Here is a 19,273-nt window from a genome sequence, read left to right as displayed (position 1 = left end):
TATATGAAGGATGAGGAGGAGTCCTTCTTCATATCTCTGTGAATAGAAATAAGACACAATTCAGTGTTGCCAAGGCCCTAACCCTTTGCAGGGAGCAGGACACGGCAGGGGTTCTTGCGCCTGCTCCTTGATATCTCACCCGCATTTGATACCATCAACCAGGGCTTCCTCCTGGTCTGCCTCTGGGAAATGGGAATCTTGTTGTTGTTTAGTCGTTTAGTCATGTCCGACTCTTCGTGACCCCATGGACCAGAGCACGCCAGGCACTTCTGTCTTCCACTGCCTCCCGCAGTTTGGTCAAACTCATGTTCGTAGCTTCAAGAACACTGTCCCACCATCTCGTCCTCTGTCGTCCCCTTCTCCTTGTGCCCTCCATCTTTCCCAACATCAGGGTCTTTTCCAGGGAGTCTTCTCTTCTCATGAGGTGGCCAAAGTCTTGGAGCCTCAGCTTCACGATCTGTCCTTCCAGTGAGCACTCAGGGCTGATTTCCTTCAGAATGGATAGGTTTGACCTTCTTGCAGTCCATGAGTCTCTCAAGAGTCTTTGTTGATTTTACTGTTTTGTAAACTGCTTTGAGGTCCTCCCCATCAACGTGTATAAATTTTGTGATATAAATAAAATGTATTCAAAATGATCTGTTAACACATATGAAAGGATGACAGAATGTGTTTATAGATATAATAGCACAGCCCATGTCCCAGAGAGGGTGGGAGGCACACAGAAATCCATAGGGTTGATGTTACCACAGTTCAAAATATCCGGTACTGAATGATGCTGCATAAAGTTGGGAAACTGCACTGGGAAATCTCAAAGCAAATCTTAGAAATCAAGGAGCTAATGGCTTCAAGGAATAAGATACCCTCCTCTCCGCTGGTTGACTCCCTCCATGCACTTGGCAATGAGGCTTCCCACTCTGCTTTTCTTGCGCACCCCACCCCATCCCTTTAACGCTCGCCCAAACCCTTTTACAACCCCCTCTCTCCATTGTCCAAAGGAGAAAGGCAGGGGAGATTGCAATAGGCTTAGATCTCCCCGTGCTGCTGCTGGCAAATTAGGATGGAGAGTCGGTCTGGCAGAAATGGGAGCTTGAGAAGGAGGAAGGTGGCCAGGGCAGAAGGCGACTGCAGCTGCAGCAGCAGCTGGGCACTAGACCGGCACACCGCTGCTCCTGGCCACTTCATATGGAAGATCATATACAGCGATCCCCTGTGGTCCTCCAACGGTCAGAGGGGGTGGGAGCTGGAGTCCAGCAACCGCTGGAGGGCTACAGGTTCCTCATCACTGCCACAGTCCTTTGGCTCCTCTATTGTAGTATCTTGTATTCAACAGATATTCAATTAATATATAATAATTGAATCTAAATCATTTTAAACAAAAGGTTTTAGATTATTTCACCTAAAGTATCTGAAATATGAAATCTAGTAAGGGTGAATAAATTGATGGTAGTATCAGGAAAAATAATTACTTACCTTTTCTTGCACAATGCATAAGTATGCCTTATGAGGAACGGCTAAGGGAGCTGGGCATGTTTAGCCTGGAGAAGAGGAGGTTAAGGGGTGATATGACAGCCATGTTCAAATATATAAAAGGATGTCACATAGAGGAGGGAGAAAGGCTGTTTTCTGCTGCTCCAGAGAAGTGGACACGGAGCAATGGATCCAAACTACAAGAAAGAAGATTCCACCTAAACATTAGGAAGAACTTCCTGACAGTAAGAGCTGTTCGACAGTGGAATTTGCTGCCAAGGAGTGTGGTGGAGTCTCCTTCTTTGGAGGTCTTTAAGCAGAGGCTTGACAACCATATGTCAGGAGTGCTCTGATGGTGTTTCCTGCTTGGCAGGGGGTTGGACTCGATGGCCCTTGTGGTCTCTTCCAACTCTATGATTCTATGATTCTATTCAGCTTCATCAGGTATCTCATCCAACTGAGGAAGTTGCCCCCGCCCCCCGGAAAACAGCCTGTAATTCCTAAAGCTTGAATCTGATATCCAGATTAAACTGAAATCCGCTTTCTGTGAGGATTAAATGATGCCCAAGTGCCTCTAACAGTGTTCACATTTTTCAAACGGATAATGTCCTGGCATTAAATCTCAGTGTTACATTTATGAGGATGTAGCTCCCATCCCTTCCCAGACACATGGAAAAGGTGTTCGTCTTTGCTGGCCTTTGCTCCTTGACCGAATACCTGCATTTGCACACTTGCTAGAGGCTAAGCTCTCCTCAGTCCCTTTTAATATGGAAGCCTTCTGCCTGTGATCATGGGGGTAGTACAGCCATCATGAGTAGGACCCATACATAACCTCGCCGGCCATTAATTTGACACTTAAAGCCATCCAAGTTGGTGGCCATAACTGCATCTTATGACAGTGAACCCCTTTAACTTGTCTGCCCAACTTATTTGTACCATGTAGGCAACTTCATTTCTCCTCAGCGGGGGGTGGGGGGTGGGGGCTTCTGGGTTGTCTACTCAGAGTAGACCCAATTCATGCTCCTGTTCGCCAGGCCTATTAATTTCAGTATGTCTACTCTGAGTATGACTGTCATTGGGACACAACCCTCTGTGTATGTCCAGAGGTTTCCTTCCCTTGTACTATCCAGAAAACCTCATGGCCTCATAGATATTTTCTTTTGCCAAGGCACTCTGAGTATGCTTAGAGGCTGTCTGCTCCATTGCCATGCATGGCTAATTATTGGCTGCAATCTATATATTATTGCAAGGCATCTGTGGAATGAATTGCTCAGGGCTTCTCTGTCCTGGCACCAGGCAGATTGGAAACATCAGAGAGTTTGATTTACTGAAAGAGCAGTGCAGGGGGTGGAAGGGCACTCCAGGCTTCCAGCTATATCAGGTAATACCACGGAAGGCACTGCAGTTTCTCAAAAGGGCAACAAACAAAATGGATGCATCTCAAATCAGTTAATCAGATAAGATGGTTCTTGATTGGAAAAGTTCACAGTGATTTCAACATCGGGAGAGATTCCGCTAGTGGAACATACTAGCTGACTCTCAGAGTCCCTTCCAACTCTACAATTCTAAGATTATATGCAGTTTCACATATAATACACTGAAATTATAAAGATGAAAGAAACACAAACACAATAGTTCTAAATAAGGATTTGGGTGTTTTTTTAATAATGGTTTGTGAGAAATCCAACTGAATTAATTTAATTTTTTTTACTAAAATTTAAAATTTTAGAATTTTAGTAAAAAGAAGCACTGACAGAGACATTATGGCACTTGTCTTAATAATAACACAGAATGGCACATTCAGTTGTCAACTTCCTAATAAATCCAAATAAAAAACCATGAAGCATTATTATTTTCTCCTGAAAGACCCAAAGTGCACTAAAATTTATAAAAAAATACTTTGTATAAAAACATGATGCAAAATTACAGCAAACACAGGCACTTTTATTCAACTGAACAAAAGTGTTGACAGATTCTGTACATGCAGACGTGTTGCTTGCGTAAGGTGTTCACTGGAGAAGAAAGCAATAGCTGAAAGTTTCTGTAGTTCATGTCAAAGATGTGATCTCAATACTTTCAAAGTTTTCTTACCGAGATTGTCCTAAATTAACACAAATTCAAGTTAATTCAAACACCACTTTAAATCATAGTTAAACTAAGCTATGGTGCTGGTACGAGCTGCTGAAACCGTGGACACTTTGCTCCTCCCTCCCTCCCAGCTAAGTTTAAAGAATCTAAAATATAAATATAAAACTATACAAGAGCAAGTTAGACATGCAGAGGCAGCCCTCTCAATAGGGAGTGAGGCAGCTGCTTCAGAACAGGGAGCAGTGGAAGTGCTGGAAGGCAGGGGCATTTGATCTGCCCCAAACTAGCCCGCTGGCCTCGGCTACAGTAGAAGATGCTGTCATGTTTATAGCATTGAACAGCTAATCCATTTTTTTTAAAAAAAATGGAATGGTGAGACATTACTTGATCCTTTGTCTCAGGCAGCAATGTTTTGAGCTAGTGCTGTGGACACGTGCAATGCAATATGATGCACATTTACTCTGAAGTAAGGTTTACTGAGTTTAGGTTGGTTTACTCCCAAATAAGTGCGTAGCATTTTAGCCTCTCTCTTTTTAAAGTTATACATTTTCATTTCTTGTTTGAAAGTATTTTGGGCCATCTCTGTTTATTTTTTGACATGGCAACAAAAACGGGCTCTTTGTCTCTATGTGGGTCGCTGGGCATGATTTAAGACTGAAAGGCAAATGCATGCCTCAGAATTCATCAAAACTACCTTACCTGGCATAATAATTCCCAGTCTCTGCTGAATGGCCTCCAGGTGAGCAATATATTCAGTTAATGAATGTTCAGGATCTTTAGATGAAGCTGAAGAAGTGCTGTAAAGACATAAATATAAAAATAATTAAGCCTCCCCAATACACAAAATTCTCAGTACATAAAGTAGCCAAACACATTGACATAAGCACAAAGGACAAAACATAGTACAAACAGACTTGGGAGGCCCTGACTATCACCCCCCCTCCATTTGAAGCCCGGGGGGAGTGCCAGCTGCTTTCCAGCTTTCATATGAAGTTTGGAACCTGTTTAAGGAGATCCTGGTTTTCATGCTAAAAAGTAATTGCAGCTATATTCAGTTTAACCTTCCTTGTCTGACCAACAGACTAGATTTTTTTAAACCATGAAGTGTAGCAATAATTGGAAGAAGTGCAGGTATAAAACGTTGTTTGCAACGAACATGCCACCAAAAAACAGAAAAAAAGGACTTCAGTTTTGTGGATAGGTACAACTCTAATTATAAAAGGGAGCTGAGCAGTATATTCACAGCTTTGGATCGGCCCCTTGTGGTCTTCCAGGTGCTGTTGGATCACAACCCCCATCATTTCTAACCATCAGCCATGCCGCAACAGTTAAAAAGGTAAAGGTACCCCTGCCCGTACGGGCCAGTCTTGACAGACTCTAGGGTTGTGCGCCCATCTCACTCAAGAGGCCAAGGGCCAGCGCTGTCCGGAGACACTTCTGGGTCACGTGGCCAGCGTAACATCGCTGCTCTGGCGAGCCAGAGCCGCACACGGAAACGCCGTTTACCTTCCCACTAGTAAGCGGTCCCTATTTATCTACTTGCACCCGGGGATGCTTTCGAACTGCTAGGTTGGCAGGCGCTGGGACCGAGCAACGGGAGCGCACCCCGCCACGGGGATTCGAACCGCCGACCTTTTGATCGGCAAGCCCTAGGCGCTGAGGCTTTTACCCACAGCGCCACCCGCGTCCCTGCCGCAACAGTTGGAGGACCGCAAACTCCCTGCTTCTGTCATAGATCATTCAAGCCTTAAGTGCAGTTTTTATTTATAGAATGATTCAGAATGGTACATTAGTGTGGATGACACCCACATTTGAAACAAATTCTACACCAACCTGTTATGCAGCTGCTGTGGTAGTTTAGGGGAGGAGTTCCCAAGACTCAAGAGATTGCTCCTGCTGCTGTGTCTCGCTTCCTGAGTTCCATCACCTGGGAGCACCTCGTGCTGCTTTAGCACCTCGATTCTAGCCCTGGTACCTAGATTGAAGAGTATACAGTGATTCATTTAGACCTGAACCTATGGTCAATGAAGACAATTCTATAATGCAGGAAGGAAGGAATGTGTGCATTTTAAAAAGTAGGATATAGCCCACAGCAAAAACTTTTACTGTATAAGCAGTGCATCAATACTGCAGCAGTCAAACATTTAAAGGCCTATCAACTAAAGCACAAAATGAACTCAGGCTTGCTAGAGAGGTTAAAAGCAACAAAAAAGGCTTTTATGGGTATGTTCGTAGCAAAAGGAAGAACAAAGAAACCGTGGGGTCACTCAGAGGAGAAGATGGTGAAATGCAAACAGGGGACACAGAAAGGGCTGAGCTCCTCAATGCCTTCTTTGCCTCAGTCTTCTCCGATAAAGAAAACAATGCCCGACCTGAAGAATTTGGAGCAAATGATTCAGCAGAGGAAACACAGCCCAGAATAACTAAGGAGATAGTGCAAGAATACTTGGCTAGTCTAGATGTATTCAAGTCTCCAGGGCCAGATGAACTGCATCCAAGAGTATTAAAAGAACTGGCAGATGTGATCTCAGAACCACTGGCAGTCATCTTTGAGAATTCCTGGAGAACAGGCGAAGTCCCGGCAGACTGGAGGAGGGCAAATGTTGTCCCTATTTTCAAAAAGGGGAAAAGAGAGGACCCAAATAATTACCGCCCAGTCAGTCTGACATCAATACCAGGGAAGATTCTGGAGCAGATCATTAAGCAAACAGTCTGTGAGCACCTAGAAAGGAATGCTGTGATCACCAATAGTCAGCATGGATTTCTGAAAAATAAGTCATGTCAGACTAACCTGATCTCGTTTTTTGACAGAATTACAAGCCTGGTAGATGAAGGGAACGCAGTGGATGTAGTCTACCTTGATTTCAGCAAGGCATTTGACAAGGTGCCCCATGATATTCTTGTAAAGAAGCTGGTAAAATGCGGTCTTGACTATGCTACCACTCAGTGGATTTGTAACTGGCTGACTGACCGAACCCAAAGGGTGCTCATCAATGGTTCCTCTTCGTCCTGGAGAAGAGTGACTAGTGGGGTGCCACAGGGTTCTGTCTTGGGCCCGGTCTTATTCAACATCTTTATCAACGACTTGGATGATGGACTCAAGGGCATCCAGATCAAATTTGCAGATGACACCAAACTGGGAGGGGTGGCTAACACCCCAGAGGACAGGATCACACTTCAAAACGACCTTGACAGATTAGAGAACTGGGCCAAAACAAACAAGATGAATTTTAACAGGGAGAAATGTAAAGTATTGCACTTGGGCAAAAAAAATGAGAGGCACAAATACAAGATGGGTGACACCTGGCTTGATAGCAGTACATGTGAAAAGGATCTAGGAGTCTTGGTTGACCACAAACTTGACATGAGCCAACAGTGTGACGCGGCAGCTAAAAAAGCCAATGCAATTCTGGGCCTCATCAATAGGAGTATAGCATCTAGATCAAGGGAAGTAATAGTGCCACTGTATTCTGCTCTGGTCAGACCTCACCTGGAGTACTGTGTCCAGTTCTGGGCACCACAGTTCAAGAAGGACACTGACAAACTGGAACGTGTCCAGAGGAGGGCAACCAAAATGGTCAAAGGCCTGGAAATGATGCCTTATGAGGAACGGCTAAGGGAGCTGGGCATGTTTAGCCTGGAGAAGAGGAGGTTAAGGGGTGATATGATAGCCATGTACAAATATATAAAAGGATGTCACATAGAGGAGGGAGAAAGGTTGTTTTCTGCTGCTCCAGAGAAGCGGACACGGAGCAATGGATCCAAACTACAAGAAAGAAGATTCCACCTAAACATTAGGAAGAACTTCCTGACAGTAAGAGCTGTTCGACAGTGGAATTTGCTGCCAAGGAGTGTGGTGGAGTCTCCTTCTTTGGAGGTCTTTAAGCAGAGGCTTGACAACCATATGTCAGGAGTGCTCTGATGGTGTTTCCTGCTTGGCAGGGGGTTGGACTCGATGGCCCTTGTGGTCTCTTCCAACTCTATGATTCTATGATTCTATTCTATGATTCTAACTATGAGCTGCTACAAGAGCAAACTCAAGTCCTGAGCATTCCCTATGGCTTCCCACCTCCTGCTTTCCGCATCACCATCCATATCCCCAGAATCGAGAGATTTCCCTTAGTTTGTGTGGCTGCTTGCACAAGAGGGAAGCAGCTATACTTTTCGAAAGATATGTGGCATAATAGGTTACTCAGAAATAATAGGAACACAAGTGTACACAATTATGATAGGAGTTTAGTTTGTTCACTTCTGCACAAAGAGATATATACTAATAATAACTTGTAATCAATCCACAGGATTCTTCTGGAGTTCTCACATGAATTGTGTCTAACGCCTGGAGAAACAGATTCCGACGGCATCTCTTTCCTGCCAACTTTGTGCCATTTTTTCACCAGAAACTTTAACCTTGAGGCAAAAAGACATGAATCAGTGTGCAAAATAGTTTCCATAGTACTTGCAAGATCTCACAAATCTGTACAAATGCTGCCCACCACACTTACTGTGAAAATTCCAGGAAAAACATACAAGGTGGCCACACGTCGTCGTCCCCTCACACACACACCACATACATCTCCCCACCCCCCTCAAATCCAAGGGCATTTCTACATTTCACAGGCCATATATGCAGATTTTGGTAAACTATCAAGCAGCATATCAAGTTTGCCAAACAAACAAACAACATACCTCCCCTGTCATATACACCATACTGGAATGCCTGCCACCCACCACCAAGTCAGTAAAGTCCCTCTGCTCAGCAACAGGGATCATCTCTAGCACTCTTTTCTTGCTTTCTTTTAAAAAAGCCATTACATCATCGCTGAATTTAGGGCAGTGCGGGTGGATTTAGAAGGATGAGCCGAAGGGGCACAAAATTGAGAAGATCCATCATTTAGAAGATTCATTTTGGGCTCACTCAGGGTGCTGTACTACCAAAGGTTACCAAAGTCCACCCCTGGTTCAGTGCCCACTGCCAGCTCTACATGGCTAGTGGGCATAAAACAGCTGAGGAAACGGGTTGATTTCTTTTGTTCTTTCTAGCCACCTCAGCAAGTGCCCACTGCCAGGCCAAAGTGGCTAGCAGGTAACAAATGTGAAGGCCCTGGGAAATAAACCCTGGAAAATCTGGGATAAAGTCTTTAAAAAAATCAAACTAAAAAAACTTATTTTCTTCTTTCCCTACCCATACACGTCCATTCAATAAAAACACTTCACAAGGCACTTTGATTGGCAGATGCCCCTGGTTGCTTCAGGTATGCCATCTTCACTTCCATTAGGACACATGGCTTGCCAACTGAGTGAGGATTTAAATTCTTTTGTTTTAGTGGGGACTTTACATTCCTCTTTAAAAAGAAAAAAATAGATGATAACATGTATTGAAATGTAGAAATAGGGAACAATTTGGTGATATTTGAAGAAAAGTGTTTGGTTACCTTGATATTGCAATCACCACTCTAATGGCAGACCTGAACTTTGTAAACGAACGGCTCCGTAATTCACAGACGGTCAGATCAGGAGAAGGATAGATGCCCATGCGCGCTATGAGGGACAGGGTTGCTTGCTCGCATTCTTGGAATCCACCCAGAAGCAGCAGAAGGTATTTTTTCTGATAAACCAGAGCTTTCCTAAAGCTCTCAGCTCTCAAATACTTCCTGTATAACTTTTGCATCTAAATTTTAAGGAGAGAACATTGAGCTTACAGAAAATTTAGAAACAAATTACAAAAAGCACCTACCTCAACAATATTTCCCTGCAATTCATTTGTCTATGGCTGAGAGCTTTCCAAACTGTGTGTCGCACAAACGCTCCCCGCTCTCCTCCCAGGACTGGAAAGGCGTTGGTTTTACCTCCGGTTTGCTAGGAAAACTGAATTACTGTGTCACGAAATGATGCATGTCTGAAAAACGTGTCACCAACATGAAAAGTTTGGAAAGCTCTGGACTATGTGCTCTTAGCAGTTAAATGTTTACAGGTCGTGTGTGAGTATGAATGAATGCTTGCAGCCTAATTAATTAATGGTTCTTCTTCCCCTTTGAGTGCCTCAATGTTTTAATAACACTTTACGCAATCCTCACCCTGGTCTGATCAGCCAGAACTCAGCTTTATTGGAAAAACAGCTGATTCTTCATCAAGTTTGCCATTTCTCAGTTTGGGAAGATTTGGGATTTTATCAGTTTGGGGTGATTCACCAGCTGCAATCCTATCTGTGCATAACAAATCTCTGCAGTAATCCATGACCTTATCATATCCAGAGTGCGCTATTGCAATACATTCTATGTCGGTCTGCCTTTGTAAACTACTTCATAGAATCAAAGAATTGCAGAGTTGGAAGGGACCCAAGGGAATCTCAACTGAAGCATCCATGACAGATGGCCATCCAACCTCTGCTGAGAAACCGCCAAGGAAGGAGCCTACCAACTCCTGAGGGAGACCGTCCCACTGTTGAACAGCTCTTACCATCAGAAAGTTTTTCCTGATGTTGAGTCGGAATCTCCTTTAGAAGCTTCAGCGGATGAAGAATGCAGCAGCCTAGGTGATGACGGTGGCTAAACGCTCAGTCTACATTATACCTATTCTGCATCTGTTGCATGGGCTTCTAGGCCAACTCAAAGTGCTTTAATTGTTTGGGGTCCTTCCCTCAGAGAAGCTGGTCTTAGGACTGTGCAATGGAGGCCCTGCTTGTGTGCCCTTCAGAAAGAGAGGGAAGGTGGGTGGGCACAGTTTTCAGAGGGGCCCCATAGGTAGGGATCATCCTCTCTGGAGCTATATGATCAAAAACCTCCCCTTCAGTGGCACTGAGACTGGCTGAGGATGGTTTTTAATGAGGGGGCTCAATAGGCAGGAGTTTTTAGTCTTATATATGGCTGGCTGTGACATATTGAACTGAAGTATCTTTATTACTATTATTATGACTGATTTATGTTGCTTATGTTTTGTTTTTATTTTTCAATTAAATAAATTGAATTACAGCAAAATTACAACATAAATTATACATATAAAACCAAAAAGGAAAAAGAAAAAAACAAAGAAAAACCATAACCATAACATTCACAATACATAACAAAACATACATAGACTTTTGACTTCCTTCCACTGTTTTGGGACTTCAATTTTCTTAATTGTTGTGTTATATTTATATTGCTTCTAGCTTTCTACCTATTACAACCATTTCTTCATTTCTTTGACCCTGCAGAACTTCACTCATTACATACTGTTATTTTTACTCCAGAACAATGTTTTTTCATGTATTCTTTAATGCAGTCCCATTCTTTTATTAATTTTTGTTCTGATTGTCCCCTTAAGACTGCCGTTAATCTTGCCAAATCTATATATTCACAAAGTTTAATTTGCCATTCTTTTACTGATGGGATTTTCCCTCCCCCCTTCCAATTTTTTGCTATAAGCATCCTGGCAGCCGTTGTTGCATATAGAAATCCTTTCTTTGTGTTGCTAGGAATATCATTTGTGATTAAACCCAGAAGAAATGCTTCCGGTTTCTTAATAAAAGATATTTTTAACATCTTACCGTATTTTCCCCTCTATAACACGGAGATTTTTTCTCCTAAAAAGGAAGGGGAAATGTCTGTGCGTGTTATGGAGCGAATGTGTGGTCCCTGGAGCCAAAAAATCAGAGAAAAATCAAATCGCGAGTCTCAGAGGAGGGAAACCTGAAAAGAGGAAGTGGCTGCTTTCCTGCATTCTGCCTCAGGGTCTTACTGCCCACCCTCCTCTGTTTCCTTGCTGTGTTTGCTCAAACGGAACAAAGAGCAGGGAAAGCCCCTCCCCTCCAGGCAAGCAGAGAGGAAAGGAAAGGATCGTCCTTCATTCTAATTCCTCTCTGTGCTCCGGTGCTGCTGGGGGAGAGGGAGAGAGAGGGGGGGAGGGAGAGAGAGAGGGGGAGGGAGAGAGGGGGGGGAGAGAGAGAGGGGGGAGGGAGAGAGGGGGGGAGGGAGGGGGAAAGAGAGGGGGGAGGGAGGGAGGGAGAGAGAGAGAGATGGCTGGCTTGGGTGGGGGGAAACTTTTGCCTTTCTTTCCTCTCTCCCGTTAAATCCCTCTCCTGCATTCTTAGCCAGCTGCTTCTCTGCACACCCCTCTCATGTCCCTTCTTTGTTTTTCCTTCACTCCCCACTTAAAATGTGGTTACAAAGCATAGATCTACATGGATCCTCAGGATCTTTGCATTGGGTCACCCCAAATTCACCATCAGATCACATAGCATGTCCATGGCTACAGCCTGCCCCCCAAAAATCACGCACCCACTGTTGCCTGGGGCTGCAATGGTGCAAAAACGTGGTTAAAAAGCATGGATCCACATGGATCCTCAGGATCTTTGCATTGGGTCACCCCAAATTCACCATCAAATCACACAGCATGTCCATGGCTAGAGCCTGCCCCCCAAAAATCACGCACCCACTGTTGCCTGGGGCTGCAATGGTGCAAAAACGTGGTTAAAAAGCATGGATCCACAGGAATTCTCAGGATTTTTGCATTGGGTCACCCCAAATTCACCATCAGATCACATGTCTGTGGCCACAGCATGAAGCACAAAAATGATACATCCACTGTTTCATTCAGAATGTTTTTTCCCTTGTTTTCCTCCTCTAAAAACGTTGTGCGTGTTATGGTCAGGTGCGTGTTATAGAGCGAAAAATACGGTATGTTTTATATGGATTTAAATGTTGTAATCTGTACATTTATTAATAAATAAATAGTCATTTTGGGAGTTCAAGATTTTCAACACAAGATTCCCTTAACCCCTGCTCTCAGCACTATACCCATCTATCCACCCTTCCTATTGCCAGCTAAATTTTGCTTCGTATGTTACTGTTGATATGCATGAGAACAGCTCAAAGAGAGCATATGCAGAGAAATTTTTACCTTCAGATTGGAAGATGACATTGCTGACTTGTTTTCTGCCACAACATTAGTTTTTGTTTCTTCATGCTCTGTTGTTCGCAAGCCATTGTGCAAAATAGGTTTCTCCTCCTGATAAGCAGTCCCTTCCGATTCTTGCATGGAGTTAATAACACATGTAGGTTTGATCTAAGCATGACATTTAAAGACTGGTTCAAAACTTCAAAATTCAATACAATATAGGCAATGAAATTCAGCAACATTTAAATATAATGGCCTGATACGGGTTGTGTGCTTTCCCTTGTGACTAGGGAAGAGGGATGGGGTAGACCACATCAGTGAGCAAGAAGGATAAGTCTCTGGAAAACTGTGTGTTACTCATGTACCTTAGGCTGTCTGCTGCCGACCTGGGCAAAGTCTCCCCCCCCCCAATGAAACCAAGTTATATATTCCAAATTATACAAATTATCCAATAATCAAACAAATCCCAATGTTATGCCTAATGATAAATTATTATTATTATTTAGCTGACTTCCCATGCTTCGAGATTGGAGGGAATCCTAATCCTCTCATAGTTCTGCTGCATTTCAAAATATTACAATAATTCCCTTAATACATTCTGATGTTAATCCTTCATTATTTTCAACAGCCTCTGTGTTCATTCTGCAAGTGAGTTTAAGTCCAAATAAAATGTTTCTGTGTGGATTTTATGTTTTCTTCTTTATAGTCCAAATCTGTAATCCAAGATTCCCCTCTGTAAATTCACATCCTCTTGTCACAAACTGGTGTTTCTGCTGAATCAGTCCAGAAGCCTTCAACTGCAGGGAGCTGCCATATCGACATATCGACACACAGTCCAGATAAAATCAAATCATGGCGTCTGCCCAATGTTGTTCCTTAACCAGCTGCTATTCAAACGTTAGCTTTTCCCAGGGAGAGGGGTTACCAAGTAAACTGGAAGTGCAAATATCAAGGAGTAAAATGTTAGAGGTTCCCCCCCTTTCCTTAGCAATATACAGTGGTGCCCCGCAAGACGAATGCCTCGCAAGATGGAAAAACTCGCTAGACGAAAGGGTTTTCCGTTTTTTGAGTCGTTCCGCAAGACGAATTTCCCTATGGGCTTGCTTTGCAAGACGAAACGTCTTGTGAGTTTGTTTCCTTTTTCTTAAAGCCGCTAAACCGCTAAGCCGTTAATAGCCGCTAAGCCGTTAATAGCCGCTAAGCCGCTAATAGCTGTGCTTCGCAAGACGAAAAAACCGCAAGACGAAGAGACTCGCGGAACGGATTAATTTCGTCTTGCGAGGCACCACTGTAATTTGATTCAGCTAGCTGGTCAGTCTACTTTCGGTTTCACTCCTGGCTCCTTGTTAAATTAATACTTCGTCAGAAACCTCCCAAGCAGATACCCAAAGTTATTTGGCATTTCCCCAGTTGTTAATGAGATGTCTCTTCTACTCCAGGGGAGTCTTTTGATCTTCTTCCAGGAAACCAAGAGTTGAAAGCCTTGATTTTCCTTTTCCCCCAGTCATTTCCACACAGTTAGTAATTATTAGAGTTATTGAAACCTTATTATATCAATTTAGTCTCACTTGCTTTCATAAGTCCAGCAGCCGTTCCTCCCAGAGGGGATTTGCCAAATGTAATCACATAGGCAAATATCGAAGGAAAGTACATAAAGGCTCACCCCCCTTTTCAGTTCCGTCAAACCGGCATCTCAGCTGATAAGTCCCTTTTCCAATCGAGTCTTCTAAATCTTCAGAGGCTGAATTAATTAGCAGAAAAAATCCTCCCTCTTTACTCAAAGCATGTCCATTATTTAAATCCAATTTTTCATCTTAAGAAATGTCGCTCGCAGAGACAGCTTCGGAGAGTGCCAGAATCACACGGGGACTTTCCATCCAATTCCCCCCAGCCCCTTATTCTCTCCAGATTTGGGGCCAGGTGTTGGGCGACTGTGGATGAGACTGTTTCCTCTACCCCTGAAGGAATTTGGGAGGCTGATTACTCCCATCTCAGCCTCAAATTGCCCATGCGAAACGGAGATGATGGAATTTCAGCCATCTTCCGTGGCGACGAGCCACAAGTCCGGCAAAGTCCTGCAGCCTTGCGGGGGGCAGGTAAATTCTTTTTACAAAATGAAGTTCAGGGACCTCGACCCCCATATCCTGGTCTGATGTGCTGCTCCATTGTGCATTTTCCTTCTTCAGCTCCCCATTGCCATCAGATTAAAAAATGGAAGGCTCTCCCTGAATGCAGTCTGAGGAGCAGATAAGGCCCCACATGCCAGGGAGTCTAGGCAGAGCTTGATTTGAGGAGAGGTCTGGAAATCTGGCCTTGGATTGTTTTCATGTTTTCTGTGTACCTTTTTGGCTTTGGTATGTGGGTCATGATTCTGACGGCAAAGAGTAGGGAAAAGGAGAGTGTCTCTTACAGGGTCTCGACTTTTGGTTTTTCTTGAGGATTGAGCGCTGTTTACTGGATTCGATGCCTGGGGTCTAGAGCTACCAAGGTGGATGAAAGCCACCTGAAATTCTTAACTGGTGCATAAAAGTGCAGTCTTTCTAGGGGAGCATTAAGAGCATCATGTGTTCTGCTGAGGGCTCTGGCAGCCACTAATTTAGTAATTCCCTCCACTTCTGAAAGACATTCCTGTATGATGGTAAGAAAGGAGGAACACGGTTCCTTTTGAGGCATTCCCTCTCCACTATGGCTCTAAAACACAAACCATTTTTGTTTGAAGAAGACCTGCATTGCCTGTTGGCTCACTCAATGTTGTGCCATTGGATGTGCCCGTTGTAGCAGAGTTGATTCTGTGGCTGTTTTCTTTGGCTGTGGCCTTTGCTGCCTTGCATTAAATCCATTGGCTCTTCTTGTGAGAAGCCGCTGGTTTCTTTGCTTTAATTACGGGGCCCAGAGATTTCTTTTTGGGAAAGTGGATGAGTAAAGAGAGAGATTTTGGGGAAGCAAAAAGAGGAATACAGCTGAACTGAAGTAAAAAGGTGTAAAGAGAAGAGAAAGTTAAAGATAGCTCAAAAAGCAAGCAAAAAGAAAAGGAGCAAGGACATCTGCTTGAGGTGGCAGGAAGACAAAACTAGAGAGATGCTGACAGGAAAATGAGGAGGAGCAGTCAAAAGAATCATAGAGCTTTCCTTCTTGAGTTGCTAGAGCAGCTAGGACCAAGCATGGTTGCTACATAGCTCTTGTCTGCCAGGAAAATAGCTAGATATTTAGGATGAACTCTTCCTTCAACCCCCTCAAAAGGTGAAATGGGTTACCCGCCTTTTTTTTTCTTTAAAAAAAAAATTGCTTATAAGCATTAACTGAAGTATTAACAATGGCTTATGAAAATAAAATAAAATTAACCCTCTTACTGGAGATTTGGAGGAGGCCAGTAACTCTGCTTTAAGTTCCTCAACTATATGCAACAAGGCTGCAACTGCTTCATCATTTGAAGGAGGCCAGTTAACTGTTCTGTTAAATAAAGGGTAGAGAAAAAAAATAATCCAAGTAATTGTAGACTCCGTTGCTGTCCCATGGAACAGATCTGCCTCTGTATATATGAAGCCTGAACCATTTGACATTAAGACAGCATATAAAACAGAAGTAATTCACCAACTGTGTAAGGAATAACATTCATCAGTAAAAAAGTACTAATGTGTTTTTATGAAAGTAATGAAGGCATCACTTTTTTCAGGCACACCTTACCTTCCACGTTCATGTAGACTGAGCATATATGGTAAGCTGGGGCCTGAAAGTGTCATGAACTGCCACATTCAGGCCTGATTCAGACCATTGTTTAGTGTTACATCAGCACCAGCAGGTGCAAACTTTGAGCTGCTTTGTGTGCAGGTACGAGCATGTGTATATGTGTGTGAGTGTATTCATATTCCTTACTGAAGGTAAAGCAGAAAAATGTAATTTTTTAAATGTAATAATAGTTCAGGTCAGGCTTCCTCAATCTCGGCCCTCCAGATGTTTTTGGCCTACAACTCCCATGATCCCTAGCTAGCAGGACCAGTGGTCAGGGATGATGGGAATTGTAGTCTCAAAACATCTGGGGGGCCGAGGTTGAGGAAGCCTGTTTTAGATGCATTACATCTGAATTGGGTCTTAGGGACAAGAATCATGTTGACATGTAATAGTTTTAGGATTTTATCCAAGGAAACTAATGTTTCTAGTTGGTGCAGAGAAAATGTCCAATTACTAGGACTGGATAAGACATTAGTAACAAATTACGGAAACCAGGACTCATAGCTGTGGTGGTCCCTCAGTTTTGATAGGTATTTTAACTACGAGAAATACAAAATTGGTTTCAATTAAGATACTTGTAAAATACTCACCGCTCTGTAGTTTTATATATGAACTCAGAAAGATAACCTGCAGCAATGAGCAACTGTTCTCTGATGTTTTCTAATTTCTGCTGCTCCACATGGATCATTACTGTATCTGTTGTAAAGTGGGTGTAATTATTTTTTGAAGGACATGGAGGAAGTTCATCTTGATTTTTATGACAATTAAGGTATCTTTCCTGTTTCTCCAAGTGTTCAAGAATCTGTTGCAAATCCTTTATTCTTCTAGTGTTCTGCCAACGTTGCAATTCCAACTCATGCTATGGGAATAGAAGCATAGCTATTTGCAATATAGAAAAATAAAGTAGCACTTTGCAATGCACACAGGAAATAATTCACAAGCTGTAGGAAGAAGTTAGTATCTAAGCTATTTGATCCATTGCTAACAAGATGAAGTGGGGGGGGGGGAGAGGAATGTTATTTGCAGAAGTGGTTGGTGGGAAGGGTGGTGCTGCAGTGAGCACCAGTGAGAGTACTGGGTTAGCTTTGCCAGGGCACCCACAACACCCTTCTCGTCCCCCTGATATGTGGTAGTGTCAGGCGGCCAGGTCCACAGTGCTATCCTTCCCTGTGGGCCACTACAGGTTCTCTGAAACACACTTTTCTATGTCTCTTTACTATTAAATAAATCCTTAACTCATCTGAACCCTCATTTCAGGTTCTCTCATTTATACATTCAAAGTATAAAGGGCTAAAATAATCTGAAAAGGGGGTCGGCATCCTGGTAAAACCAGTGTGGTCCTGACTTGCCCCTCATTTATCCTGGGATGAGTAGACTTATTATTATGCAAAGCTGAGTAAGCTGCAACTTTCTCCACAAACACCCAATGTGAATAATCCAAATTAGGAAAGCATACTGGTAAAAAAAAATAAAAAAAAAATCTTTGTGGTGATGTTTTTATTGTATTATAGGACAGATTATTGAGGTAACAAATCCATGTCTATAAATAAGTAAAAAGGCCTCTGAACTTTTTCAAGCCAGGGCTGAAAAAAGTAAAAAGAAACCACGTGTTCTTACCAGACTTTCTCCAGCTTCCTGTAGTTCCTGCAGTTTGCCAAATTCTGTTTGTTGTTCCTGCTTAATTTCTCTTCTTCTTTGTTCTGTCCCTCTTTCCTGCTCCCTCAGTAATCTGAGAATGGACTGCAGCTGATCCCATTTCTTTCTCATTTGTGTATCTTTCTCTGTCTGTATCTTTAAGGCATGGATAATGTCCTCTTTTTGACTTTGCAGAGCAGCCTGTGCGGCCTGTAAAGTGGTGTGGAGCTCCTGTTCTTTCGGAGGCTGTTCAGAGGGCATCTGCATTTCACCCATTGGCTTCTTTGAATCGAGTACTTGCTGCCGCGTCTTCTCAATTATGGCTAAAAGATTCCTGGCATGGGACCTCTCTTTGTACAACTGAGCTTTCAGTTCCTGCAATGAATCGTTATGCTTGCAAGACCCACATTCATTTATTCTCATGCTCAGCTGTTCTGTCAAAATGCGTTCATGTTTCAAAGCACTTAAAAGTTCCAAACTGCGATTCTTCTCAACATCTTCACTTTTCTGCAGTTCCAAGAGTTTATTTTTATATTGGGACAATAAAGCTTCACAGCGAGAATGTTCAATCTCAAGTTCTTTACGGAGATTACTGTTTGCTGACTGTTCATGCTCTAAAGCCACAGACAGTTGGTTGTTTTGAATGCACTGTAGTTCCAAGGCAGCTTGCAACTCCTGTACAGAAGAAGGGAAAAATCACTACAATTACACAGGACTTTCAATGTCTGAGAGGAATTCCAGTTTGTAAATTAAAATTAAAAAGCAGATTCTGATCCAGAAGCCCACAACTTGCTAATTCTAACTAAATTATTGGTAATTTGACCAGCGACAATTCACATATTTGTCTAGGGTGGAGCTTGATGCCTCAAACTCAGCAGGTCACCCATAACCTTTTAAATAATGTGTATATATCAACTCCAGGACCAGGCTGTGAATCATGGACAATTCTTCTTGGTACCTCACATTTTCAGGAATGAGCCATGCACTGCAAATATGCATGTTCTGTTGTGCCCTGGCCATCATTTGTTGTCCATCAGTTGGAATACTTTTAATTTAGAGAAAAATATGTTTTGGATTATTAAAAGTTAAATTGGTATTTTGGGAGAGGAAAACTGCATGCAATTGGAAGCAAGTTTTCTTCACATCTGAAACATTTTTGTGTGTTTGTTCAGTTTTTGACAATAGGTGTGTAGGTATGATCAATACCCTAATTCAAAAACTTATGTTGTGTGGTATGGCTTACTTTCTTAGTAAGAGGTATGCGGTCAATCTTGTTTGAAAATCATACATGGGCCCTCTTACACAGAATCTCTTTCCCTGTCCATACAAGTGCAGAGGGGAAAAAAATGTGTGTGTGTGTAGAGACAGTGGCACTCTCTGCACATGTACTGTGGCACAAAAAAAAAAAAAGGTTTTGTACAACAAGTCCTATTATGATAAAACAGCAAAATTAAAAATCACAGCCCCCCCCCCAATTGCA

The 19,273-nt window shown here is 42.9% G+C and overlaps 1 protein-coding gene across 5 annotated transcripts in view; it reads right to left on the bottom strand.

The window, feature by feature from the left end:
• Positions 1-3,102: 3,102 nt before the first annotated feature.
• PCNT (pericentrin) overlaps positions 3,103-19,273 on the bottom strand; it is a 79,430-nt gene continuing 63,259 nt past the window's right edge. The window contains exons 33-41 of one of the 5 annotated variants that reach the window (XM_028703800.2): positions 17,776-18,468; positions 16,749-17,017; positions 15,780-15,879; positions 12,433-12,597; positions 8,988-9,223; positions 7,874-7,962; positions 5,389-5,530; positions 4,255-4,352; positions 3,103-3,568 (exon numbers count right to left, since the gene is read on the bottom strand). In XM_028703800.2, the coding sequence (XP_028559633.2) occupies positions 3,555-3,568; positions 4,255-4,352; positions 5,389-5,530; positions 7,874-7,962; positions 8,988-9,223; positions 12,433-12,597; positions 15,780-15,879; positions 16,749-17,017; positions 17,776-18,468 (1,806 nt within the window). In that variant the 3' untranslated portion in view covers positions 3,103-3,554. Of the gene's footprint in view, positions 3,569-4,254; positions 4,353-5,388; positions 5,531-7,826; positions 7,963-8,987; positions 9,224-12,432; positions 12,598-15,779; positions 15,880-16,748; positions 17,018-17,775; positions 18,469-19,273 lie in introns of those variants that run through there. The other 4 variants (XR_013390654.1, XM_077918921.1, XM_077918915.1 and 1 more) reach the window with 4 other exon arrangements.

The sequence above is a fragment of the Podarcis muralis genome, chromosome 1 (genome assembly GCF_964188315.1).
Source record: "Podarcis muralis chromosome 1, rPodMur119.hap1.1, whole genome shotgun sequence".
NCBI lineage: Eukaryota > Metazoa > Chordata > Lepidosauria > Squamata > Lacertidae > Podarcis > Podarcis muralis.
This window is presented reverse-complemented; position numbering and strand designations above follow the sequence as displayed.